This window comes from Accipiter gentilis, chromosome 1 (assembly GCF_929443795.1).
Source record: "Accipiter gentilis chromosome 1, bAccGen1.1, whole genome shotgun sequence".
Taxonomy (NCBI): Eukaryota; Metazoa; Chordata; class Aves; order Accipitriformes; family Accipitridae; genus Astur; species Astur gentilis.
Genome location: NC_064880.1, coordinates 8,479,096 through 8,507,092, shown reverse-complemented (window position 1 = coordinate 8,507,092; position 27,997 = coordinate 8,479,096). Strand labels below are relative to the sequence as shown.

General features: G+C 52.2%; 1 protein-coding gene across 2 annotated transcripts; it reads left to right on the top strand.

Annotated features, from left to right (window-relative positions):
• Positions 1-27,653, top strand: PLEKHM2 (pleckstrin homology and RUN domain containing M2). 2 transcript variants are annotated; one of them, XM_049807137.1, is made up of 20 exons: positions 1-147; positions 12,244-12,350; positions 12,498-12,607; positions 13,545-13,644; positions 14,188-14,275; positions 14,784-14,970; positions 17,085-17,144; positions 19,845-20,079; positions 21,264-22,043; positions 22,307-22,376; positions 22,464-22,554; positions 22,886-22,950; positions 23,323-23,411; positions 24,058-24,190; positions 24,279-24,469; positions 24,769-24,834; positions 25,339-25,498; positions 25,730-25,909; positions 25,994-26,110; positions 26,477-27,653. In XM_049807137.1, the coding sequence occupies exons 1-20, from the start codon at positions 88-90 to the stop codon at positions 26,612-26,614; spliced, it is 3,027 nt and encodes a 1,008-aa protein (XP_049663094.1). In that variant the 5' UTR covers positions 1-87; the 3' UTR covers positions 26,615-27,653. The 2 variants fall into 2 exon arrangements, with proteins under 2 accessions (XP_049663094.1, XP_049663190.1); XM_049807233.1 differs by lacking the exon at positions 17,085-17,144.
• Positions 27,654-27,997: the final 344 nt, after the last annotated feature.

The following is a 27,997-nucleotide window of genomic DNA, read 5'->3' as shown; positions in this document are numbered from 1 at the left end:
CGGGCCCGGCGGACGGGCCGGCATTCGGCCTCCGCCGGGCGGGCGCGGCGGCGGGCGGCGGCGACGGCAACGGCGGGCGGCGGCGCCATGGAGCCGGCGGAGGTGAAGGACCGCATCCTGGAGAACATCTCCCTCTCCGTCAAGAAGGTGGGTGGCGGGGGGGGGGCCTGGAGACACCACCCCTACCCATTTCTGACAGGGATGTGGGGCTGGGGATCCCCCTCTGCAAGGGCTGGGGGCCTGGGGACAGGCCTGGGACAGCCCTGGGGACCCCCTGTGTTGTGGCTGTGGGCCTGGGGGACAGCCCTAGGACAGCCCTGAGGACTCCCTCAGCTGGGGCTGGGGGGCTGGGGACAGCCGTGGGGACCTCTCTTGCCCTGGGGTGTCTCTGGGGACTGCTTCTGCCTTTGGCTGGGGGACACTCCTGGGGACCCCCAGACACACACGACCACCACCAGAGATGTGGGGCTGAGGGATCGTCCCTAGGGACTGCCCTGCCTGAGGGGTGGGGCTGGGGGACAGTCCCTGGGGACCCCCCACCCCACCCAAGGTAGGAGGCAGGGGACATGCCAGGGACACTGGGGGACTCTTTGGGACAGGAGTATGGGGGGTCAAGGACGCGCTGCCGTCCACCCTGCCAGAGGCAGGGGACACCTTTAGAGATTCCTCTGTGTGCGTTTAGACCCCCTGTGCTGGGGATGTGAGGTTGGAGGCATCCTTTTTGCTGGTGCCATTCGACACCCCAGAGGCACCCCTGGGGGTCTGGGGTCACTCCCTGGCCCACCCTGCCAAAGGGACACTGCCAGGGTCACCCCCAGGAACCTCTGTCTCTGCTGGTCAGGATATACTGGGGTTACCCCTTTTCGAGGGGTTTCTTTCTCCTGTGGACAGGACTGGGGGGATCCCAGGGGGATCCCTTGTCCTTGGACTGTATGGTGGGGGGATCTGGACAAGTCCAGTGTGAAACCTTCTTTCCAGAGGTCCTCCCTCCAGGCAGGTGTACGCCATGGGTTGGCCATGCCCTGATCTGAGCCCTCAAAATGAGGGCTCTGAAGACATGTCCCATCGTACCTCATCTCTCACCTTGTCTTTCTGCTTGCCCCTTGTTTCTCCTTGCCCCTCAGCATCTGCTGCCAGTGAGAGCATTTCTTAAAGCCCATCCCTTTGGTGGGGAGCATCTGCATGCTGGCACGAAGGGGACCAGGACACTGGAGTCTGTTTGGGGCGGTCACAGGCATGAGTTGTAAGGACATGCTGGAACTTTTGGGTTGGGCCACATGTCCTGCCTGCTCCACACATGAGCTCCAGCTGTGTTTGAGAAAGAACACAAGCTCTGTTTCAGGAGGTAAAGGGAGTCTTGTTACAGTTTTCATTCCAAGTTTTGGGGGAAAGGAGGCTTTCTGGATGCACTGACATTTCTCCAGTTGTTGGGTTTCTGCTGTGGAATTGGAATTTTCCTGTGTTCTGCAATGTGTCCTGACACAGATTCATCCATGAAAACTTGCCTTACAAAGACCATCACGTGAATTCCCAGCACTATTAAGGAAGGGATGGCCTGACATTGCCTCTGGGACATAGGATGGATGTGCAAACTTCTCCCAGCCTTTCTCTTTTCTTCCATGGGTGACCCTGTCCTCTGGTCTCTCACCTTTCTGTCCTCTAAAAATTAAGGATAACCTTTTATCTACCTGGAAATCAGTGGATGTTCAGCCTGCTCCAAGCTCTGTTACAATGCTCTGCAGTGCTACTGCCTCAGTTTCCCCATATATATAAGGATATACTATTTCCAACACAGGATTCATTGGACATAATTTATTTGCATTCAGAAAATCCTTAGGGATCCCTGTTGGTAATGCTATAAGATCAACATGGTGGTTATTTTAATTGTTATCATACTTGAACAGGACTCATCAACTACACCTTTGCTTTGATCTGCGTCAGTCTCTGCCCGTCTTGGTCCAGCAGCAAAGAGGGATTTCGGGATTTTTCAATCCTGCCTCTTTTGCTTTCTTGTTCAGAGCAAGAAAGGTCAGGGAAACATAGGAACCTACATGAGATTTCAGGCTGACGGACTTTTTTATACCATCCCAGTGAAACCAAACTCAACCCCATGGTGAAAGTCCCAATGCTGGCACACCCCTGCTTTTTGCCCCCGGGATGCAGTTCTCCTTCCTCGGGGACGTTGGTCCTCTTCAACTATGGAGCCGCTAATTTTTCCCAATGCTTCCCTGCTCAAGTCCCTGATTTTTCTCTTTTTCTTTGCGTTAGGGGAGGAGTAAGCTGGTAGGTTCGGGGAGCAGGTACACCCTTCCCACGCCCTAGCTGCGTGCTGGGAAATCCTGCTTTTGTTCATCTTCCTCTCCCTACCTCTGGGTCCATCTTGACTAACTCCTCGTTGCGGGGATTGTGTCGTGGGACGTGGAGGAGTTTTCCAAGTGTCTTGCCTCTGATTTCAAAAGCTTCTTTGCTGCGTAGTTTGCTTACTCCTTACTTCCACCGTCGCTACATGTTTGAGTTGTAGAGGGTTTGAACGTGTTTGTGGTGGCGTGCTCACCTCTCCACACTGCTTTTTGGCCAGATGATGATAAGTTTTCTTTTCTCTGCTTCAGACCAAAAGAGGAGTTTGTGGACTCTCAGCAGTCAGTGGACTGCAAGTCAGATGTTATTTTAGAAGACAGCCAGGACTAAATCCCATCTCAAGACTGGGTAAACTGGGACAAACCACCACTGAAGGCTGAGGTACCTGGTTACGATGTCAGGCTTTGAGTACCAGCAGCAGAAGAAATACCTTATTTTCACTGAGTAGCCCAGGGAAAACCATCTGGATGCTTGTCAGCTTCCCTCTGCCTCAGATGGGGAAGGCAGCAAGCAGCAGCACAGCCCTGGGCAGAGTTTGTGCCACAGAGACCTGTGGCTGGGACTTTACCTGGCTGTGACTTCAGTTTCTCCAGGGTGCTTCTGAATTTCAGGAGTGGGAGGTCAGAGCACAAGCAGTGAGTAAGTTCTGTACAAATTGACAGCAAAAAAAGTGCTTCAATTCCAAGCAAATTCCTCAAGCTTCAGTGAACAGGACTGGTTTTATCTTATTTTCCTAGGAATATATGAGGGACAGAGCACAGCTAGAAAAGGCAGAGATGCAAACCTGCTTGGAAAGGGTAATTATAAACCTGTGGGTTTCTCTGTGTGATATCCAAGTGCTGGATCTGCCCAGTTCACGTTCCTCACCCACATCTCGGAGATCAGCAGGAACTTTGCTATTGGCTACAGAGGTGTGAGATCAGACCTCAACTGCAGGGAGAGGCAGAACATCTAATTTAGACACCCAGTAAATTGTCCCCTCCAGCTGGAGCAATGTCAAGAGGCCGCTGCTCTTGGTGGCTTCAGAAGAAGTTGAGAGAGCTCAGCAGTAGTGAGTTGGGTCCCTACTTCAATTCCAGCGCAGATCCAAGGGAACTGTGAGCATGGTGTTGATTTCCCATTTACAGCTTGTCCTCTCTGTCCTCCCTGGGAGATGTAAATTAATTCAGAGCGCGATGCTCTCTGCACAGTGATGCTGTGGAGCTCATTACTTCTGTCTTATGACCGTTTTCTTCTCCCCTTTCCCATCCAGTGCTCCCTCACCCTGCTTTCTGCTAAGAGGGCTGTGCTCCAGCACAAATTACTATGCAAATTGATGCCTAATCCTTATTTTTTTTTAAAGAATTTGGCCTTTATTGAGGCAGAAGGCTGGAGGTGGGCATGCTATGGCTCAGTGTGCATTCACCACTTTCTGTGCATCCCCTCCCAGTGGGGAGCAGACCCTTGTTCAGTCAAGTGCTTGTTTTCCTCTAGGAGATATTACTGCACGTGGCAGCAGTGGGATGAGAGCTGCCTCCTGGTGCCTCCCGGTTGATCTCTTGCCATGACAGGCATGCTAGAAATGCCAATGGCTTCATATCGATCCTTGGCCAACCTTCTCCTGTTAGCTAGAAGCTATCACAGGTGACCTGGTCCTGGGTAGCATAGATGTTTTGTATTCTCTTGTTGGATTTCCATGCCCTCCTGGACATTGCAGTGGGTTAAGGAGAGATTTATTGCTGTCCCGCTTGTGATTAGGTGGCGAAAATGCAAAGTTCTTAAACAGTGCTCATTGGCAATTCTAGGAGCTAAACTTAAAATCAGAAAAGAGATCAGAATCCAAGATTTTGGGGCTCTTGTCTGTTTTTCAGGATTTCCTACTGGCTTTGAAGGACACACATTGCCATGAACTCTAGAGCAGCTGATCCTTGGTGCATGTCAATCAGGTGGAGCAACGTTTTTTGCCGATGTTGCAGGAGTTCTTGCCAAAAGCTCTGGCTCTGTTCCGTTTATGCATGACTTTGGGAAGGTTTCCGCTTCCCCCATAGTGAATTAATACTGTGTCTTTTCTGCCTGTCTCAGGATCAGATTTTTAGCCTTGTACCACTGAAATGCCTTTGCAGTCTCCCAGGCTCCCTGAACTCTGGCTTGCAACACCTCTGCTTCTCCTGCACGGCGAGGGAGGGTAGATTTGGGGATGGCTTTGTGCCCTCATGTCCTGGAGAGAAGCAGGTAGCGTTGGAGTGGAGCATCTCTCCTCAAATCACGTAGGGAACATGCTCATCTCTGGCTGGGTACATTTATTTAGCCCAGCTGCTGTGACACAGAGATAGCAATTCTGGAGATGTGAAAATAGCCAAATAGCAGCCTTGCCTTCTGCTTCCCGTTGAGGGACACCTCGCTGGCGCTAAGACCACAGGGGTTTTTATCTCTGCCAGGGCATTTCCTCTCACTCATGTTTGCTCCAGTCCACATCCGTTGTTGCTGCAGGGAGCACGGAGCAGGGATCGACATTGGTACCTTCACACTGCTCCCTTGCGCAGTCCTGGCATGCCCCTTTACTGGGAGTACCAGGTTTGCCAGCTGCCTGAAGCCTGTGGCTGAAGCTAGCAGCAATCTCACAGAGCTCATAAGTCGGCCTTGAAGACACAAGGTCACTCAGGTGCTTTTAAGAAGTCTATGAATGCTTGCAACTCTGACACTGCCTATTTTGGTGGTACTCTAAGGCTTTGCCACTGTTTGACGAGTGAACAAAGCTGTTTGCTGTGGTTCTGCTGGGAGCGCAGCTGTGTATTTCTTGGGTTGCCCAAGTATTTCAAGGTTTATCTCTTTTTGGAAATTCTTATTGCCTCATCCTGGTACAGGTCTGGTGATGATACGAGGTTTGTTGTCCACAGTTGCAAGAGGATTGGATTCTGTGGGTACCTAAACTGATGTTTGTCTCTTTATACCCACGGGAGGCATTTCTCAAGATCAGCTCTGGATCTGCTGGTGGACAAGGCTATGATAGCCTTTTGGGGAGAAAAAAGTCCCGTTTGTCCTACCACTAACACAAAGCATTTAGCTGGGAAAGCAGTTGGTTTTGGAGGCTCAATTTTGGCAGTGGGTTTTGTACGAGGAGCGGAAGCAATGCCTCTGAGCCTCTCTGCCTCCAATTGCACAATTTCAGTGGCTGTTGAGTGATTTCAACTTTCCCCACTTCTGATATCCTGGTCCAAGAGGAGTAACCAAAATAACTGCAGGCCAGAGGACTTGGTCTACGGGGAGGGATTCAAAACAGCAAATGCCCCGCATGTGAGTAAGCAGCAGCTATCTGGGAGAGCAGCACTGTTACCAAGACTTGCAGGGCACAAGCACCTCGTGCTCACTTGTTTTTTGGTGTGTTTACCAACTGGACTTGTTTTTTTTTCTTCCATGAAATCTGTTTTTTCTGATGTGCCGAGCATGTGACCTTTCTGTCTGCCTTCAGTTAGCACAGGGATCTTGTTCCACAGCAGCCACATGCTTGTACCCTGCTCCGTGCACTCTGCTCACCATGACAGAGGAACAGGATGCTCCCTATGACTTGCAAGCAAGTGTCACCACTGGAAAAAATCCTGTCCTTGGCTGAGCCATGCATGGGTCCAGCCTGCTGCTAAGTTTGCTGCGTAGAAATAATGAAGAAAAGCCATGGAAAAGCCTTGGGGGTGTGGGAGCTGATAAGTGTACGTGTCCCAGGAGGTGACAACGTTGCTGGCGCTGGACTGAAATGCTTCAAAGCTCTGTGTTTCCAGCCACTGAGCATCTTTGCTATGGATTTCAGCTTCACCTGTTTCAGGCTCCTGTCTCTGCGCATCACAAGCATGCTCTGTTTCTCTCCAGGCTGCTCCAACGTCACTTGTGCCTTCAACATGCTGATGCTCTGAGCATGCCAATGTATTTCATCGTGAAAGCCGCAAGACCCAGGCGAGGCATACCGAGTCTGGGATGGGAAGCTGGGTGCTGAGTCTAGTGGTGGTTTGGAAGCTTGTAAGAAATGTTGCATCAGATCATGTATGCAACCTCCAAAACGTCCTACTAGAGCTGAAGTTTTAGGGCTTTGTGTTATACAAGTGTACAAGAGAGAATAACACCCTTGCCTTGAAATTCAGCCTGCTTTTTTGGGTGGTATGGAAGACTAGGAGTTTTCCAGGCAGAGTAGTTCAGCCTCCTCTTTATCCATTTGCCATCAAATGTCTGTACTCCCCTGAGCAGGAACGAGAGTGCTGGTTGCTTCTCTTATCTTCTTATGTGTCTGTCCTGTCCCTTCACTTTACCTCTTTCCTTGGGATTGCACTGTCATCGCCTGCATGGGTCAACGTCAGTCTCCTGCCACGTCTTTTTGGTGCTCCCTGGAGCTCCAGGCTTGCTCCTGAGGGTGCTCAGCTGCGGGTGCAGCCCCACACTGAGTGCCAAGACCCAGAGCTGGCTTCTTAATCAGCATTTTTTTTAATCACGTTGTTAGAGAGCTTTGCAGGCTGCATTCACAGGAAACCATGTGGGTTTGCTCTTGCTGCAGAAGGTTATTCTGGCTTTGCAGTCTGGTAGATAACGTGCACCATCCTTGTCCAGTCATGCAGCGTGGTGGAAAAGCAAGTGCTGGGAGCAGGCTTGGGAAGGGTTTTGGGTCTAGCAAAGGGTTTGCATCTCCAGCTGCCTGCCTGGATGACTCACGAAATACTGGCCTCAAGAAAACCACCTACCTGATAGCTTGGAGAAGGTGCCTTTCCAGCTGCTGGGGAAGACAGTGAGAGGACAGGAATTTAGGCAGAAAAAAGGCTGCTGAAGTTTCTGTTACGTTTTGGCTTTCTGCTTCTGCTTTGTGGCACTGCTTTTGTTTGCATTCCTGCAGCTGGGGAAAACCCCTTGCCAGTCCGTGTGCTGTGGGTGGGAAAGCGGGTTTTGAAGCGCCTCTTGCCTTTCCCATACAGCAAGCACCGTGGTTAGGCAGCTGGAGGAATGCAAAGGATGCCCGACTGGGCTGTTTGCTTTTCTTTCGCCATGTTTGCCCTGCCAGGGAAATACCAAGAAGAACAAGTGAAATGAACTTGGTGTTAGAAAACTGCTTGTCAAACATCTGCAGGCCAGATTTACGGAGGGGAGATGGAGACTCGACTGGGTTGTGGCCAGCTGCGAACAGGTCAGGAGACTGTATTTCAGTGAAGTTTTAGAAATACTGGAGAGCTTTCAAAGGAGCACCACAAAAGTGATTAGATTTGGAGAATGGACTTTACAGCATGCCTCCCCCAGTGATTGTTTGTTGGCATCCCTTGCAACACAGCAGCTCTGCAAATGGGCCGGGAGAGCTTCACACTCTCTGAGAACCGCTGCAATTAGTAGGTTATAAAATTGTGCAAGGAATAGCCTTTCTCATGCATACCAACGTGGGGTGTGGTGTATCACTGCAAAGAAAAAAATCAACTTGTGATTGATAAAATGGCAATTAAATCCACCTTCTCCTCAGTGGGGATGAGGTGTGATTGTTAGGGGTGCAAACCCTGTCTTCCCCTTCCCCCCACCATGCCAACCAGCTCTCTGTTCCCTTTGGATAAACGCCCTTCTGCTCTGCTTTCTTCTCAAGTGTGTTTAACTCACCAGCCTCAAGTGTTTGGACTCTGCAGGAGCTTTTGTAACCAGTTCACCAAAGCAGGTTTTGTCCCACACTGTCGCAACACCGGTGCTCAGACCCAGTTGGAGCTGCAGAGTGGTGTCGGTGAATGGCGGGGATGCCTTCTGCATGCTGACGGTGCTTATTTTGACCGCAGGAATGTCTATAAATAGCCCAGGGTCAGGGCTTGAGGCATTCACCGTGCCCCACATGAGTCCTCCATCCAAGCCAGCCTCAACCCTTCCTTCTGGTTTTGGAGCACAGTGGAGATGAGGGGAAGAGCATGTCTCCAGAAAACCCAGAGATGAGCAGTGTTGCATTCAGTTAATGCTTTTTAACCTTATTGCTTGGCTCCTTCCTGATTTTCCCTGGCTCCAGCCTGGCTCACTGCCCAGGTATGTCAGGGAGCTGCTTTGTGGATGCTTCATAAAGTTTGGTCACCACCTCCCAAACAGGTCTGTCTACTACACTGTGATTAGGGAGAGGTTGGTTTCAAATTATTTGTTTGTGTTTTATAGCAATTTACAGGAGAGAGGTAAACACTCTATAAATGCTGTTTTTTCAGGGCAGTGCCACATCACTTCTGCCTGTGTGGCATGGTCAGGGTCAGATGCTGGGACGGTCCATAGTCTGTGCCTCTGCCCCAGGATGCTCATGGTTGTAATTCCTACAGATTTCCAGCTAGGTGGATCTTGGAGCAAGTGGGCCTGTTTTGGGAAACAATGCAACTGGATTTTGTTCCCCAACTGAAAAAGCTATTTCACCATACCTTTCCTCTTTGTGCATCTTCACCTTTTTTCCCAAACCAGAAATGCCTTCCCATCAGCTTTTGCAAATCTCAGCCTTTCCCCAGCCTTGCTGTAGGGATGACTCCATCCAGGAGATCCTGAGGCTTGTTCGGTCTTGTTTTCTCCCTGGACACGTGGTAGTTCGTCAGGGATTCGCCTGGCCAATCTCTTTTTGGGGCTTGTTGTGCTCCAGCAAGCTGTGGACGTCCTTTGCTTGCAACTATAAGCCATTGGCTGTGTTTATTTTGGAGGGATGCTGGAAACGGCACCATCCCTTGATGCAGCACCATACAGGGAACATGGTGGCACATCTTTGTCCATGCGGGTAGGAGCGAGTTCTTGGCATGCTTCCCTGTGACTGACAGCTCCTAAAATGCCGTGACTCGGAGTGCCCGAATCCAAATCCAAAACTGCTGAGTGCGTGTTTCCTGCTCGCAGGGTCCCACGTGCACAGGGCTGGCGTGACCCCATGACTCTGAGCAAAGCACAGTCACACCAGCTCATCCTCTGGCTCCTGATGTTGCAGAGGGGCAAACTTGAGCCTTTTGGGGTGGGTTTGCTCTGGACATTGCCATGGGCCTGGGTTTTCCAGCAGCCTCCCCAGGAAGAGGCTGCAATGCAGTGGAAGTTGGTTTGCACAGAGCAGGAGGCTGCATGCTCCTTGCAGAGCAGCTAAAAGTAAGAACAAGCTTTAATACAACACAGGAAGAGTCCTTCAAAACTTAGATGCCTTCGTAGAGGCAAGATTTGGTTTTTCTAAGGAAAAGAAATCTGTTTTTCAGAACTTCCCTGGTGCTTCTCCATGTTCGGAGATGTCGAGATGAGACAACCACTGTTTGCTAACAGTTTGTATTCTCTGATGATGGGAGCAGATCGGTCCGTGTAGCAACAGAGAGTGTTAGGAGCTGTGAACTGGCTGCAGAAAGGACAGTAACAAAGATCCAAGTTATTTTTGGAGAAGGAAGGAAAGAAAAAAGAGGAAATGCTTCTATTTGCTCATCTCTTTCGCTGCCCAGGCTTGGAGTCTCTCTGTCATGGGGAATTCTTCTAGTCAGTGGCACAGACAGGCTCCAAGTTCCCTCCGAGATGACCTCCCTGAGCAGTGTGTGCAGAGCTGGCTGAGTGGCTCCTTGGTTTTAGTGGTAAGCTAATGCAGGGCCTGGTTATTTTTGTTTTCCCCTAGCTGTCCCCCACAGCTGCATTTTCTCAAGCCAGCACAGAGCCAGGACACCCAGGACAGGAACCCTCCTCCGAGGGTACCCCAGCTCTCTGCAGAGGCAACAGGCTGCTTGGGACAAGCCGGGAATTTCTGCCTTCAAGTCCTGGCTCGTGTTCCATATGGCAGGGGCTTTGATTCCTGCCTCAGTTTCCCCAAAAACTGGATATTTTAGTGAGCTCCAGACAGCTCTTGGAGAGCAACCTCCGTGTCTCCTCTGTCTATTGCTAGAGGGTTACGGCTCTAAATTATGACTTTGTTTCTTCCTCTAGTGTCCTCACTGCAGGAGTAAGCTTAAAACACTGGCTGTAGGTAGCTCCTGAAATAGTTCTTGAATATTGGATTTTAAGGCATTCTTCTCCTTGCTTGGGTGTGGGCTGCCTATTAATAGGGTAGATCTTCTGAGACAGCTTCCTCCCAAAAATGGGTAAGAGCTGCTGAGCTGAAACACTTCGGGTCTCACCTGGGTGTCATGAAAAGTCTGTGCATCTCTGGAGCATCCACGGGTGGCTCTGCAAACAAAACCTTATTGCGTATTTCCTTCCCCAGGGGATTTACCTTCTCAACTAGACGGGACAGGGACCGGCTGAGCTGCACTGTGCGATCGGATGAGGGAATTTGGCTGTGATTCTTTGGGCTCAGCAGTTCATTCCCACGTAAGGGCTGGGACCTGCTCCATGCAGGAACATGCCTGGCTCTCCCTTCTTACCTAAGAGCTACAGAGAGAGTCAAGGTCTTCAAGCCAGGAGGGTGTTGTAGCTAGATATATTCATATTTTTAAGAGGGTTGTTGGGAACAGTTCCCCAGGGGCTGTGAGGTGTTCTCTGTCCCCCTTGATAACTTTCACATTGAGACTGGATGATTTTCTAAAGGAGCTTCTCTGGCTCTAGTAATAATTCAGGAGGAAAAACCAGTTTTGGGGAAGAGGTCAGACTCAACGTCTAACTGGTGAGGTTTGGCAAAGACTTACTGTGGCACCAAAATAATGTACATACAGGTGATGCATTGTTGTAGCTCAGCTGAATTGTGCTTGCTTGTCACCAGCCAGAGCAAATAAATGTGGCATATACAGCTGAGATTACATCCTGGGTGAGTAATCTGCCTGCCTGAATGCCAAGTATGTGTGAGACGGGGACCTAAATAGATCTGTAAGCTCCAGGGGCAGGAGGAGGCTGGTGGGTCAGCTGGGAAGGGATATAGGATTTGGGTAGTAAGGGATTTCTAGGATTTCTAGCAGGTTTTGCAGAAGCAGAAAAGCAATTTATGCTGTGTTGAGCCTCTGAGGGCTGCTGTCAGCAGAGCACAGGGCCAGCACTGTCTTCAGAGCTAACTTTGTGGCTGTGAATGGGTTAACTGAGGATGAGTCAAGCTGTCCAGGTCTTTGAGAAAGGGGCAGCTACGTGAAGTGACACATTGTAGTGATGTAGCCTCCCCCATGCCCAGGAGGCAAACAACTTGGAGATTAATTGAACTGCCTTTCTCTCATATGCACGTGCCTCCATCCCTATCTGTGCTGCTGGCTGCGCTCTGCACCCTCCAAGTCCCCGCTGCTGTGTGGCCAGGCAATCCTTACCAGCCTGTGTTTGAAAGTCTGGGGCAGTTCTTGGCTGCCTGGCATCTATACCCAGCATCGTGGTGGTTACTCAAGCTGCCTGTAACAAGAAAACGTCTGTCCCTTCCCAGGATGCTGAAACTGTGCTGAGATTTCACACAGATTTAGCACAGAGCACACTTGCTGCAAGAATGAAGCTCCTGGACTCAGAGCATCTTTTATACCTGGAAGCAATGTCTCTCGCCAACCAGGGTTTCCCATGGCAAAACCCTGAGACCGAGGAGGGGACTTGTCCATGGCAGAGCCAGAAACAGAGCCCAGAGCTCTGTTTTATTTCTGTTCTGAATGGCTTTGCGATGGCTGCACTGCTGCAGAGGAACCACCAAAACCCCACTGTAATGTTGGCTGTAAAGGAGGAGGCTGTGCAGCTCAGCCCACCTGCTCAGCAAACAGGGAAGTTGGTTGTGCAGCCGCAGCCATGCTGCTGGTATGTCTCTGAAAAGTGCACAAATCTTTGTGGTGAGGTTCTCCCTATGAGTTACTGCCTTTAGGGCAGTAACTTGAAATCAATTGCTACACCCTGTAAGTAACCTGCATCAAGGTCTAGCAAGCTGAGAGATTAAAAAAAGCTATTTAATGCTGGCTGTGAGTGTTGGCATCTCCATCTGCTGCCTCAGTGGGCTGTAGGATGGAGTTTCAGCCATCCCATCTCTTCTTTTTGCAGCTGCAGAGCTACTTTGCTGCCTGTGAAGATGAGACGCCAGCCATCAGAAACCATGACAAGGTCCTGCAGCGGCTCTGTGAACACCTGGACCATGCTCTGCTCTATGGGTAAGCGTGGAGCCTGCCGCTGGGATGCTTTTCACTGTGCTTTGGCTAGCGTGTAGGCTCAGCATGGGGAAGCCATCTAGGCAGTAACTGGGATGGAGATAACAAAGCCTTTGCTTAACCTTCCTCTGGCTTTCTTTCTTCTTCCAGCCTGCAAGATCTTTCCTCAGGCTACTGGGTGCTGGTCGTTCACTTCACCCGCCGGGAAGCCATCAAACAGATAGAAGTGCTTCAACACGTGGCCACCAACTTGGGACGCAGTGAGTATTTGCAGATGCTGCCCCGGCTCTAAGGGCAAACCTCGGTTTGGGAACATCTGGCAGGAGGCCCAGGAAGGTTGTGCTGGCTGTATGTTCAAGGGCTGGGGCTGCAGGCAGATTGAGGGAACCAGCGGGCAGCTCCCCGCTGAATCCAGCTTGTCTTGGCCAAGGAGGTGGGAGCCCTGGCATGATGGCTCTAGAAATAATTGCATCGTGCCTCAGGATGAGGTGTTGGGGTCAGAGACATAGGCCAGCTTCTGCTGCTGTGAAACCAAAGCGATCTGCTGGGCTGTGCTCTTGGGAGAGGTTTCTGGCAGATGGGAGGCATCACCTCTCACCCCAGAATGTCTCACTGTAGCTGTCATTTGCCCAATGCTGCTTCTCCCCTGCTGCAAGTTGTCTGTAGAAGATGTTTGGGACCATCGAGGCCATTTTTGACGCAGGATGGTGCCCAGAGACCTCCTCTCTGCCTGATTATCCCAACACCCTTCATCTCCCAAGCCCTGTACCGGTGAGAGTGGAGCTGAGCACAGACTGCACCATCACCTCTCTCTGCACCAGAATTTGTGTAATATCTCAAATTGCACCTATGCTGATTTACAGCGATTGTCCCTCCATCTTTCCTGTCTTCTGATCCTTGCTGGAAATGCTAGCAGGGCTCCCATCTCACTAGAGAGACACAGTTATGTGCCTGCTTCTCAACCTGCTATCATGCAGTCTCTTATTCCCATTCCTATTCCAAATCATGAATCTGCCTCTTCATCTCCCGCTGGCATTTTTCCTTCCAGATTTCCCCAGCGGTCAGTTGCTCCCTTGAAATGATACAAATGTGAATGAACAATCTGATGTGTTTTAACTGATTTGTGTTTACTTCTAGCCTTGCTTTGCTTCTCAGATATTTCCCCACAGATAAATCTCTCTGCTGCTTTATTTTCAGGCCGGGCATGGCTGTACCTAGCCCTCAACGAAAATTCCTTGGAGAGCTATTTGAGGCTGTTCCAGGAGAATCTAAGCCTGCTGCACAAGTACTATGTCAAGTGAGTACCCCAGCTCCTTCTCATTTGGGCACTGGTTGGCATCCCTTCTTGTCAGAAGCCAGCCCTAATTTGCCAGTGGGGAACAGTTGATCAGGGTCTGATTTTTCCTTGTGGGTTTTGCAGAGGTTTTACATGGTTCATTTAAAGGTCCCAGATGTGGACGCAGTCATATATAAGAGGGCCTGCAAGCATCTCCCCTAGTTACTGCTTTTACTCCCAGTCCCAGAGGTAGCCTTTATATTCTTCCATGTTTTTCAAGAAGCTGCTCAGCTCTTGTCCAGGGACCCAGCTCTGGTGGACGCCTGGAAACGTGGCTGTAGGTCAGTTTGTGGATAGCATGTAGTGGATGCCTGGCTGCTCTGAGCCACACATATCTGCCCTTAAGGTCTGCCATGGCTCTTAGGAGGTAAACAGCAGGCTCACAGCTCTGGGGCCATTTATACGGCAGCTCAGAGACATGCCACCAAGAAAACAGAGGGCGCTTGTAGCTGTTTCTTTTCTTTCCCACATCTCTAAAGCTCTTCTGTTTTATCCATGCTGCAGGAACGCCCTAGTTTGCAGTCACGATCATCTGACCTTGTTCTTAACACTGGTGTCTGGGCTGGAGTTCATCCGCTTTGACTTGGATCTGGTGAGTGTTTTATCTGTTTCTCTCGGCTCTGGGAGTGTGGGTATGTGGAGCAGGGGGAGTCCTGGGTGTCAGAGGTCCCACTGCTTGGTCCAGAGTGTACCTTCTTGTTGGTCTTCCTCTTGTTTAGCTGAAAATGTGAAGCTACCACTTTTAGGAAAGGCTTTAGGCTAGGATCTTTGGAGAACCAGCAATGGGATTTATTCCTATTGCTCAGGTATTCCTCTGCACTGTTCAGAAGAGGAAGGAGGCAGGTGTGGGGAAGCCAGCTGCAGGGCAGACTGATGGGGATAAAGGAGCTGAGCTCTGCAAGTGTGGTACAAAATGCTGGCATCCCTCCAGGTAAACACAAAGCCACTCACTAACCCTTGGTGTCGCAGTGGAGCCGCTGGGTTTCCTCTGAAAGACGGCAGAAAGAGGACATTCAAGGACAGTCCCATCGTTTAGACTGTGCTAATAACTGTGTGCAGTGACTCGGAGCCTGACTCACCCCATGCTCTCTTCTCTGCAGGATGCTCCTTACCTGGATCTGGCCCCATACATGCCAGACTACTACAAACCTCAGTACCTGCTAGACTTTGAGGACCGCCTGCCCAGCTCCGTGCATGGCTCAGACAGCCTGTCGCTCAACTCCTTCAACTCGGTCACTTCCACCAACCTGGAATGGGATGACAGTGCCATCGCTCCATCCAGTGAAGGTCAGTGGTTTTTTGGAGATGGGTGCGGTCAGGGCTGTGTGTTCCCACATCCCCTTTGGCTGAGCTGCTGGACCGGACGAGGCGCCAAATGAGGTAGCAAATGATGGGCTGGAAAAGACCGAAGTAAGAGACCCAGCAGTTAGGCTGTGAGTCTCTGCTGTCTTACCTTGGGAGCTGCTGGGATTTAAGCTGTAGACAGCCCCCTTGCCTTGGACTGGGAGAGAAGGACATTCCCTGCTGGTTACCTGAGGACACATTTCCATCCTGGGGGGTGTGTTTTAGCAAGAACTGGAGAAATCTCCCCATGGAGTGAAAGCCGTGCCCATATCTGAATGTGGCTTCCAGCTCAGAGCAGGTACGCAGCGCTGCAGAGGACCTTTTTTAACTGCTTATTTTGCAGTTCAGAGACCCACGTATGCTGGAGGTGGTGGGGAACAGTTTCCAGAGTCTTTTCTCCATGTCTGCAGTCTGAGGGAGAGGCAGGCAGTGGTCTCAGATGTGCTGTTTTTTCCTCTTTGTGCATCTGAACTTGAGCAGCCTGATAAGTTGTCATACTCGCCCCCTTACCCCTATCAGAGAGGGCTGGATGTTGTTCCTGATGAACTGAGAAGACACGTACCTTGTGCCTGCCCCCTTAACCCACTTTAGGCTGGAGCGGGGAGCTCTTATCCAGCAGAAAGCATGTTCACATGAAGGAGAAGCTCTGCTGCTGCTGTTCCTAATCCAAAATATGTTGGCCCTGTTCCTTTTCTGATGTCAGTTTGAACAAAACAAGATCAGGAGATTCTGGAATAGATGGGGTGATGCATGCCGTTAATTGGATGCAGTGAATTCAGGACTGAGTCCGCATACAGATGCGTTCTCTCTGAGACAAGGGTCGACCAGTTGCCTTTTATATGCAAGATAGAAACTGCAGACATTAAAGATACTGAGGAGGAACAGCCTGGGATGAGGCATTAGCATCATTTCAGCAAAGCACAGCACCGTTTTGGTCTCACCTGCAGCATCTGCACTCATGCTGTAAGTGTGAAAGGGTTTGCTTTCGGGGTCTATGCCAAACCTCCAGCATCCCAGGTAAGTTGGAGACAGCACGAGAAGCCTAGCAATAAAAGTCACAGGAAGAAGCTTCTCTGTCCCCAAAAGTTTGGCTTAAGCAGCCGTTTCAGTACTTGCTGCACCCCCTGGGATTGTATTCCTGTTCCTCCCTCAGCAGAACACGTCTTGCTGGCAGCACATCTCCTACCTGTCCCTATGGACTGGGCAAGAGGGGTCACTTGGGTTTGGCTACGCTCTCCAGCCCAACTGGTGGATGGAAGCTTAATGCTCAAGAGAAGAGGGGTTTGGAGTAGAGATCCAGGAGATTTTGGAGCTAGGTTTTGGTTTTGGTATCGTTGCAAGCTATTCCATGTGTCCGGACAGCAGTTGTGATCTGTGTCTCAGTTTCCCCATGCATAGAGGGGTTTGGTGCTGATGTAGAAATGCCGTCCCCTGTTGCGGGACCAGGATGGTGAAGGTGGAGCCCAGGAGGGCAGGCATTGTCGCTGTTCCTCTGGCGTGGAGGAATTTAACTTCAATAACTATTTCACTGCTCGTCATTTCAACAGGAGCATCTCGCTACCCTGGGAGTGTAGGTGGAGCTGGGGATTTTAGGATCAGAGGACAAGTTTTTTCCTTTAATCAGACCCCTGGCTTTGCAAACATTAATGAGCCAAACATCACAGTATCTATGGGAGGTAAGTGTGAAGTGGGGAAGCTGAGGCACAGAGTGACTAAATTCGTTCACAAAGGGGATCCCTGATTAGGTACATGCCACCAACTGTTTTTCTGTTTTAGCTTTCCATCAGCTTGCATAATGGGGCCTTCATCCTTCGCTGGTCCCATTGTAGCTCCCAAAACACAAACATCCAGCAGGAACAACCGTTAGTGCAGCTGGTTTCCATTTGCATCCATGTTCCCTAACTATTTTCTCATGCGTTTCAGATACCAGTGGAAGATTGTTTTGTTTCTCTCCTTTCCCATATCCCTCCCCAAATCCCCTTCACACTCTCCCCTGTCCCCCCTCCCTCCCCACTACTTGTATTTCTAATCCTGAGTTTTATCCCTCGTTTTTGTAGATTATGATTTTGGAGATGTCTTTCCAGCAATGCAGACCATGCCCAGCAGAGACTGGGAAGGTGGGACATACTCATCTGTTACAACATTTTGTTTTTCTCTCTGCATTGCTGCCACCTGAAGCTTGCTGCATGCTTCCCAGTTCATTTCTTTAACAAGCAACCACCACATCTTGATGGAATTCGGTAGAGACAGAAAGAAGGAGAAAAGATATCCCCCAAGGTGGGAGGTTGTGTGTCTTATCTGTGGGACCACATGCAAAGCTTTCCCCAACTCCTGGTGTATGCAGGCACATTCACCTGGCTGTATATCCTGGAGGGGAGGGATGTTTTCCTGCCTCTGACGATGCCTTCATGTCTCCTAAATGTGTCTGCCCCAGTGCTTGGCATAGCAGATGTGAGGCTGGAGTTCCGAGTGCTGTTCTATGGCTGCTCGATACGTTACGGCCTGCATTGATAAAGGAGCTTTTATACCAGGTTACAAAAGAAAAGCTGCAAAATTGCCCCCGCCGTGAAGCTGGCAGGCAGGGATCAGCAGCTGTCCAAAATGAGCCTGACCATGCTAGCTGACCTTACACTGTAGATTTCCTCTTTGGGGTGAAGCACACAGGGTGCTGATTGAAAAACTGATCCACCTTCATTGATATCCTGAAAGCCCTGGAAGACAGCTGAATTAATTCTGTTTTCTTTAATTTTGGCCTTTTGCAGGGATTAATTTGGGAGGTTTTGTTTTCCTTGGATCCTGCTCTCCTCTGTCAAAACATCTCTTTTGAAGCCACAACATCCAGCACATGGCTGTGCTCAGTTTGGGTCACTATGTTTCTTTTTTCTTTTTTTTTTTTTTTTTTTTTTATTTTACCACTTTTAAAACCAACTTGTCCGCTATGTCTGGGCTTTATGGTCAAAAGCATGTGCCCGTTTTAGAGGAACTTGTTCTCCTTCCTCCACATGCAGTCCCTGTGCACATCCTTTGCACATCACAGGAGTAGGAGACCTCTCTGCTTTACCCCTGGAGGAAATACACCCACGTTCTGTTCTTTGCAGCTAAAAGCTGGATGGAGCCTTGGGTCTGAATTGCCTTGGCCAGTAGCACCTGAATATTTGGGGAAATTCTGCCTGAATTCCATGTGGATTGCTCTTGGGCTCTAACACTCTCCCTCTCATCGTCTTTCCTACCCCACATGCAGAGATGCTCACAGAGATGATTTAACATGTCCCCAAAGCTTGAGAGTACACCTAGAGGGTACAAACCATGTTTTCAAACCCAACACCCAGCGAGCAACATAACCTTGGGTGTTGGGTACAGGCTGGGAGAAGCCACGGGAGGCTGGGGCAGATCCCTCTGGTTTTTGGAGGCTTGCACGGCTCCTGTGTGCGGGTCCTGGTTGCAAAGCAGTGCTGGTGTGATCCACCAGTGCTCTGGGCTGGGTTACTGTGTGCTGAGCAAACCTCAGCTGTAGCAAAGTTTTCATCCTAACCCCCCCTCCAGCTTAGCTTATTGATGCATTTCTTGTCATTTGTACACAGAGCAAGAGGTTAAGAAATTTGGGAGAGTTCCTTGTTTTCAGCAAATGCATTTGGGGGTAAAATTCTGTATTTTGGACAGAGATTGTTTTGTCTCAACAGAACCAGCAGGGTTTAGGCAAAAGAAGTGACGCTCATTTTGGTGATGCAGGCTAGAAGCCTGGGGCTGAAATAGCTTTTAAACATTTTATTTTCCCTTTATTGTAGACATTAAAAATCTACCCAATTTACTTCCCTTGATAGAGTTCACACCCTCCACGCTGCAGGGCAGGCGCTTCAGCAGGAACAAAGCAGCATTTTGAAATCGGCCATCACAAAACTGCCTTTATTAGATTTTTTTTATAAGAGGTTTCATTTTCCTATTTAAAACCTACGCCCCTGAATCAGACTGCCAGGGTTGTGGTTTCCTTCAGAAGGGGTCTCCCTGCCTCGCAAGAGGTTTCTAGCTGGCTTTGAAAATGAAGGGTGCTGGAGGAGAGAAGGGCATGGATAACCTTCCTTTAACCATGACTTTGTGGACGGATAACTCTGAGCATGAGTCCTGTAGCCCTTCTCCATTGCTCGTTTTCCCTCTGAAGACTAACACGGGTCAAGCCGGTTGTGCCACAACCTGTCTGGGCAGCCTGCTGTCCTTGGACCCCCAATGAATGCTGTGTTCGCCCTCCACCAGACTTCCAGCCCACCATGTGTGTCTCGTGCAAGCAGAGAAAAACAGCTGGCTCCATAAGGATCGCTGCTTTACAGACTGGCTCTGTTTCTGCCCGTCTAGCTGAGCGAGCATCTTCCTAAGACCCAGTCGCAGGGGAGAAGCAGCAGTATGGGGCTGCAACCTCATTAGCTCGCTGTCATCTTGCTAAGGAGCACCGTGGCCCCAAGACCCCTCAAGTTCCTTTCCTTCCCAAGGACGCTACCTCTACTTCTTAATCCAGCTGCTGGCTCCTGGGTGACCAAGCTGTTATTTCCAGGCATCATCTAAATTGCAGTGGGTGCAAACTGCAGAACGATGCTGGGTTATGTGCTGGCCTCTCTGTCCCTCCTCGCAAAGAGCCTGCTGCCCGCAGCAATCTCTGAAGCTAAGCTGGTCCGACAGCGCTTTGCTGGTGCCTGGGTGGTGTCACTTGCGAGCAGTACAGTGACCATGTAGTGCCCTGAGCCCCCAGCGCACAGCTTTGCTTGATTTGACTTGATCCAGGTGCCCAAGCTGACGTTAATCCTGCTCTTCCCTTCTTGTCTTTGCAGACGGAGACCTCACAGACACACTCAGCTGCCCACGCTCCACTGCCTCGGAGGCCAACGGCAGCAAGGCCTCCGTTAAAAGCCCAACACAGCGCTACAACCCTTTCAATGAAGAGAAGGCCGACGTGCCGTCCTCCACCGAGACCACACCGGTACACTCAGCTTCCCAGGAGAAGGCAGAAGCCACCCCTGAAGGAACAGATCAGTCTGAGAGCTGCACAGAGCTGGAGGTCATCAGGTAGGGACAGAGCTGCCTGGCCTAGAAACATGCCCCTGAGTGTCATCTGTCAACAGAGGTTGATGATGTGCCACCCCTTCTAGCCCAATGGAGACAGCAACTGTGGTGTAGCCTTTATACAATCATGAGAGAGTGGTTTTATACCCCCAGACACCAACTGATGCTCTGTAGGTGTCAACAGAGCTGGTCCCTTGGGTCTGTAGTGCTATAGACTGCCTCAACATAAACAACTTTGCCTGACAGTCTGTATCAGGGAGCTCAGAGGAAACCGTGAGCTTTTATTCGAAGCTTTCTCCAGCTGGTGGCAGGTTTGCAGCAACTCTGGGTCTCAGATCTTCTCTCCCGTCCTTTTGTTTGTCAATGAGCTGTGGCTAAACCTGTTGAGGGAGATGCCTCCGCAGACCTGCTGGCCTGTGTTTGACTCCTTGCAGAGGAGATCCCCAGGGGTCCCTCAGAGCCCTTAACCCAGACAAAGAGCTCAAGGCTCCGTCTGCTCATACCTGGAGAGGGGGGACACCCCAAAACCAGCCCAGCAGGCCTGTGCTTTACTCTCGCGCCCTGTTTTTCCTGGGAGGAGCAGGGGAGCTGGGTTACGTCACACCCAGCTCTCCAGCAGACATGAGGGAAGAGGAGCACTGCGCTCCCTTCCCAAACAAGTGTGACTTGGCAGCAGTTTGGGTGCCATGGGAGGCCTGAACACTTCTGCAGCCGGCATCCTGGTGTGCCGTTCGGCTGGAGCGGGCTCCGGCCTGCATCTCCCTCTTCTGGCAGATGGGGACATGGCATTCCCACATCCTCTTGGAACCTTCTCCCTTCCCAGCATCTTGCTCTCAGACAGGGATTTCTCCCACATCACTTTAGCTCTGCATCCATTTGTGATCCCCTTTGCAGCCAAAGGAAGCCCAAGATGCTGCATCCAGCAGCCGACGCCTCTTTTCTTTTTTGGATAGGTAGGAAACAGTGTCCATACCCTGCTTTTCTTGTGACAGCTGGCATGGAGACGGGGACTCTATGTGGCCGCACATTGAGTGATGTTTTTGATATAAGGATTTCTCCGCAATAGGAAAATTGCAAAGGAAGGTTGTTGGGAAAGGGTGGGACCCCTCTCTACGGGGTTGCAGACCCCTCTGCAAGTCTAAGCAGGAACAGATGAGTGACATCTCTATTGGTCTCTCACCATGCAGGTTAGCCAAGAAGAAGAAAACAGGCAAGAAGAAGAAAGCGAAGCCCGAGGAGCCGGTGAACACCCCTGTGCCCATAGTGCCTGAAACCCAGCAGGCCAGCGGAGACAGCGGCGTGAATGGGCTGAGTGACAGAGAAGACCCGCAGAGAGACGAAGGTCTCGCTGCCCCAGCTGGTGAACCAAGCCCAGGCGGGCAGGAGGAGGGTCGTGAGCGCTCTGCCCTCAGCCAGCTGGCTTTACGCATCCCCGAGATGAAGGACACGTCCATGGAGAGTGTGGGGCAGCCGCTGAGCAAGGTGATGGACAGACTCAATGGGCAGCTGGATCCCGGCGGCTGGAACGCCCCCCTCGAGCCTCCTGGGCAGTCCTTTCGGACTGGCACGCCAGGGGAGACCCCAGATGGATCGTCCTCTGGCGACTTTAGTGAGGGGATTTCAGCCCCCATGGACTTCTACCGATTTACCATCGAGAGTCCAAACACTGCTGCACCAGGTGGTGGCCACCATGACACTCCAGGGCCTGGCCAACCGCCACATGTTTCTGGTAGCCCTGAGGCTCCTGAAGAAGAAGAAAGCAGAGAGGGAGAAGCAGTTGGGGCAGTAGAGGAGTCTGGAGGGGCGAGTAATGAACCCCAAACTGACCAGACAGAAACTGCCAACCCCCAGGCTCTCCCTGAGCCGAAGAAGGAGCAGCCCAGCCCTTCCCCAAGCAGCGCTGAGGACTCTGGTGTGGAAGAAGGGCAGGGCAGCCCTTCGGAGCTGACCCATCCCTCCGAGTTCAGGTGAGGCTCGGTTTGCTCAGCAGGGAGAGCACCTTCCAAACCATCTTGAGCTCAGGCTGGCACTTCTTCCTTTGTCCTCAGTTTGTGGGGCAAAGACCATCCTTTTCCAGGATGAAGATGAGGCACGAGGGGTCAGGAGGAGAAGGTCTTGGGCTGCCAACAGGTGCCCAAATCATGGACAAGTTCAATAAGGAAGGGGATTGCCCTTCCTGGACTCACCCAGCCCCGCATCTATGTCCACCCTCTACTGTCTCTCTTCACAGGGTGGATAACAACCATCTCCTCCTGCTGATGATCCATGTCTTTCGGGAGAACGAGGAGCAGTTGTTCAGGGTAAGGTGGTCACCATCAATCTCCCACAAAGGACCAGCTCTGTGCCCGCATCAGCCATGGGCTGAGAGCTCTTTTCTCTCCACACAGATGATCCGAATGAGCACCGGGCACATGGAGGGGAACCTGCAGTTGATCTATGTCCTGCTGACAGATTGCTATGTGTACCTGATCCGGAAAGGTATCCCATCCCGACAGCCTCTAAACTCAGCCGCAGGGAGGGAGGCTTGCTTGATCAGTGGCTTTTCCATAAATCAGAGCACCATAGCTCACTAACTTCACTGCCAGTTCCTCCCAGTTCCCTTGTGTCCCCTGGAGATGTGGCAGTCACAGTAGGGATGTCAGGTTGACTTGTCCCCCAAGAAGCCCTGGGATACGTGTCCCGCAGCTCCGTGCTGCTTAGGACACGGCATGGTTTGCAGGTCTGTCGCTGCTGCTGTGCAGCAGTCTGGATCTGGGCAGCGCTGGGGTCCTTTGCCACCCTTCATGTGGCTCTTTGTGTCTGTGCCCAGGGGCAGCGGAGAAGCCATACATGGTGGAGGAGGCAGTTTCTTATAATGAGCTGGACTACATTTCGGTGAGTGCAGCCCGGGTCGGGTCAGGTCAGCCCTCCTGGGTGGAGCAGGAGGTGAGTTTGGGGGTTGGTCCTCACCCCTCCAGCTGCAGGGGTGTCAGGAGCATCATGGTGGGGTGTTTTTGTGGGGCGCTCTGTCCACAGGGAGCAGTTTGGCCATTTAATCTCTGAGACTAGGAGAGTTAGAAGTGATCCCCCCTCAAATGCCACTTCTGCAGGTGCCCAGCTTGCTTGTGTCTTCACATGGGCAGCAGAGCGACCGCTGACCTTCTCCTCCCGGGCCAGAAGCCAGGTTTTCAGCCCTGCTTCGCCACCCCTCGTCCCCCACCTGGTTTTCTTAACTACCAGCTTCCTTAACTACCCTATGTGGCACAGGTTGGGCTGGATCAGCAAACGGTGACTCTGGTGTGCACCAATCGGAGGAAGCAGTTCCTGCTGGACACCGCGGACGTGGCTCTCACTGAGTAAGCAGGGACCGGGCAGCAAATCGTGGCGCTTTTCTCTTGGGTGCAGGACTTCTGGCCAGCACCTTGGACTCCCAGAGTGACTTGAGGAGTGCAAGAGACTCCAGCGACAGCTCTTCACAACCAAGTCCTGCCACCAGCAGGGGTTTGGTTTGATGCCACTGGCTAAACACTGCAGGCAGCTGGAAATGCCTTGAGCATGGATAAGTCCAAGTATCTTCCCTGGATATACACAGCAGTCACCCTGTCCCTCGGGCTGACAGCCTCAGGGCTCTGGGCAATGTAGACTATGCGTCCTTTGTGTCATTTGGGATGAGTAGGGATAAGGTCTTGAGTTTCAAGGCACGTCCCGGGTCTCTGCATGTTGTCAGCTCAGGGAGGTGACCTCATTAGGGCCTGGATGGTCATACTGGGATCTGTGTTGGGATGGGTGTCCATCTTGCAGTCTCGCCATCTCGCCATCTCCTTCCTGGAGCTCAGACTTGGTAACTCCTGTCACCTTTGGTCTGTAGGTTGATTTTGAGACCCTCTGGTCTTCCAGACCAGAGGCTCACATTGAAGGGAAGCCCCTTCAGCATCAGAGCATGTGAGGGAGATGAGGGGCTGTTTGCCCCAGCCTCATCAGAGATCTCTGTCTCCCTCTCAGGTTCTTCCTGGTCTCCTTGAAGTCAGCCATGATCAAAGGGTGCCGGGAGCCGCCGTACCCCAGTATCCTCACAGATGCCACCATGGAGAAACTAGCACTCGCAAAGTTCGTGGCACAGGAGTCCAAGTGCGAGGTGAGTTTGGATACCGCGGCCATCACTACACGTGGCGGAGGCTCACAGGAGACACCCTCCCTTTGACCGCTCCACCTGATTCTCGCAGGCCTGTGACGTAGTTGTGCGTTTCTATGGCCTCGTTCACTGGGAAGACCCCATGGACGAGGCGCTGGGACCCACCAACAATAGCTACACTTCCACCGAAAACACGGTCACCAAGGATGGCATCCTGCACTACAAGGCAGGGACCTCCTACCTGGGCAAGGAGCAGTGGAAGACCTGCTTTGTGGTGCTCAGGTGGGCACTGGGGCTATGGGTCGGGACTGGGGTCAGCCAGGGCTTGTCGGAGAAGGTGCTGGGACCAGTTTGCTGCCCAGGAGCTGCTTGGGAGATGGAGAGAACCCATCTTGTTACCTGGGAGGCTAAAGCCACCAGTTGTGGCTGCCCAGCAGCAGGAACGTAACCCCACGGGGCTGCATGGGTGGAGGGCAGGGAAGGAGTGGCTGTTTGTGCGGACCGAAGGCAGAAGGTGTTTGTGCAGTTGCCGGAGCCGAGCTGACTCCAGTTACCACCTCTTTCGTCTTCCCAAATGGCAGCAATGGCATCTTGTACCAGTACCCAGACCGCACGGATGTCACCCCTCTGCTCTCCATCAACATGGGGTAAGCGGCTGGTAGGATGTGGCGCCCAGGTTTGGCGGGGACCTGAGGATCAGGAGCTCCTTGGGATGTTCAGGGAGGTGTTTCGGGGCAAAGTATGATTTAGTCCATGCTGCAGGACTCCCTGCTTGCTCCTGGCTGGGTACAGATGCCTATTTGCTTTGGCTCTGATGCATGTAGATGGACATGGATGGGCTCATTTCCTTCTGGTTTTTGCATGCTGAGCCTGCCCTCTGATGGGGAATTTGCCTCTGAAGGGCTGACGTACCCCTCCAAGAGCCACGCTGGGCAACCTCCACAAACCCACCATGCTCAGCTCCGACTCTACCATGATGTGCAGAGACAGAGGCCATCCTTGGAGCAACTCTAAGGGATGTCATGGATGGGAACGAGCACTTGTGGGGAAAAGGGGTGACATGCGGTGCAGGGAGGGCAGACGGAGGCTGTTTTCAGGCTAGTGCTGGCCAGTCTGTCCTGCTGATCTCCATCCTCCCCCCTCTCTCCCAGCGGCGAGCAGTGTGGGGGATGCCGGCGCTCCAACGCCACCGACCGGCCCCACTCCTTCCAGGTGATCCTGACAGACCGGCCGTCCCTGGAGCTGAGCGCCGAGAACGAGGAAGACATGGCGGACTGGATGCAGTACTTCTGCCAGGCTGTCTCCAAAGGGGTGAGCCAGGGACAGGCCCCCCAAGCACGGGTGCATTGACCCCCTCCTTCGCCTGGAGCCCCTTTGGGGTACAGCCCAGCCAGCACAGAGCTGCCGAAGGGAGTGGGGATGTCTGGCAGGGATGGAGCAGGCAGTTTTCTCCCGGGCCAAGAGGGCTTCCCCGTGGGGCACCCCATGGAGATGGGGCTCCTTCATGCCAGATTTTAACCCCCCCTTCCCCTCTCCATGCAGGTGATCCCCCAGGGTGTCGCCCCTACGCCTTGCGTCCCTTGCTGCCTCGTGCTGACTGACGAGAAGGCTTTCACCTGCCACGAGGACTGCCAGACAAGCTTCTTCCGCTCACTGGGCACTGTGGAGCTGACGGACATCACTGCCATCTCCACGGAGGCTGGCAAGGAGTACTGTATCCTGGTAAGTGTGGTGCTTCGGGACCAGCTGGCCCGGGGCTGAGTGAGGACCGCAATGGTAATGCCTGGCCTCTCTCTTGGTGTTTAGGAGTTTGCTCAGGACAGCAAGCAGTTCCTGCCCCCCTGGGTCCTCTATTTTAGTTGCACTACAGAACTGGAGAGGTTCCTCTCGGCGCTGAACGCCGCATGGAGGAACATCTACCAGGTGAGCGTGCAAGGCTGTGTCACACCTTTCATCTGGTCCGGAAAGGCGAACGGGGTCCTCCAAGGAAGGCGTGGGTGAATTTTTCCCAGTTTTCCCACAAAGGGCAGGAAAGCGATGGAGCTCCTCTGTGTCCATGTAACTGTGGGATGCGAGATTGAGAGCTTGAGTCCCCTGGCAAGGCGGGCCATGAGCATCCAGGGTTGGTGAGGGGAGTGGGGAGGAAGCTGGGTCAGCCCCGTCCCCCTCCATCACCCATATTTATGACACAGGCGATTTGCCCGTCTGTTTTTGAGGTTACAAGGGGGAGAGGCAGCTGTCGTTTGTTCCCCTCCGGACTGCCCCACACGTAGTGTGTATGTGTTTCAGGTTGACCTCCTGCACAAGGCCATTCTGGACGCTACCATCAAGAAGAAATGCGAAGACGCTCAGAGCCTCATCGACAGCGCCTGGCAGCGCAGCGACAGCCTCTGCCGCGGGCGAGCGGAGCGGGACCCCTGGTGTTAACCCTAGCTGGGGGGGGGAAGGATGACTGATGGGGGCCCATTTTTGGAGAGCAGGACCTGTATCTGGCTGCCCCGCAGCCAACTGGCACCCCAAACCCTTCTACCATCGCTCGGTCCCCACCAAGGAACGTGCCTGCGGGCGTGGACCCCGCACCCTGTCCCCCACCATGCTCTCCACTGAGTCGGGGATGTCCAGCGCGTTTGGGGAGCCATTGGACGCTTCACCATGCTGGAGGCGAGGCCGAGCTCGGCCGCTTCCCTTGCACAGCCATGCAGGCGAGCCTGCGCCCTCCTCATCATCCAGCTGCCACAGGGCAAAATAATTTGCCTTTCATGGAATAATATCCCACTAGTAGTGAGGGAGAGGGTGGGAGCGGGGTGCGCTGAGGATGAGCATTCCCCCGTCATGGCAGGGAGCAGGACCGAGGACTTGTTCATTTTAGAACAGGGTAGGGACACGGAGGTGGCGAGATGGGAACACTAAATCGCTGCTGTGCATGTTTTCTTCTTGCTAATACAATCACCGAGTACGACACTGCTTCTCCTCCTCCTTCTCCTGGTGTTTCCCAGGGCTGTGCGCCTCTGGACATCACATAACCATTCCCCAGCCTGTCGATGAGATTTGAGGCTAAGGAAGAAGGACCGGGGCCAAAAATTTGGCCTTAAATAGCCCAGCACAGTTTTAGGAGATCTCGGAAGCTGGTTTGAGGTTTGGACGCCGGCCCTATGTGCTGGGGGAGAGAAGAGATCAAGTCCGATGTTCTTCAGGTGTCCTAAGGGATGTTGTCACATAGCTGCCACCGACCGTGTCCCCATCTTCTTGGTTCACTGTGTCCGAGGCCAGCGAGGACCCATCGCCGCTTGCCCTCTACAGCGAGCCCTTTGGGGGACAACCCCAGCTTTTAAATAATAATCCGAAGACCTCATGTAATATATGTTCACGGGGCCTTTTTCTGGGAGGAAACGTGCGTGACTGAATGTATATGTATATACATATGCTTCCTTTCCCCCTCCCCAAATAAATATTCATTGGTAACTCACGATTTGGCCCTACAACAAATTCCCGTGCTGGGGGCTGCTGTTCTTCCTCCCCCTCCATGATGTTGGAGCCCACAGCTCCGCTGTGGGGCAGAGAGGAGATACCTAGGCTGGAGAGAAGAGGGAGGAGAGAAGGGGAGGACGTGCACCCTGGCTCCTCGCTGAACACCAGAGGCATTAACCCTGCAGCGGGGCACGTTCATGGCTTCAACCGTGAATTATTTGTCCTGACGCTCCAGCCCTGTTTATCCCTGGATCCTGGAGATATTCCCAGTCTAGACAAGGAATAAACAACCACAGGGCCAACCCCCAGTGTCACCCACCTTCCCCATTAACCCTCCCTTGC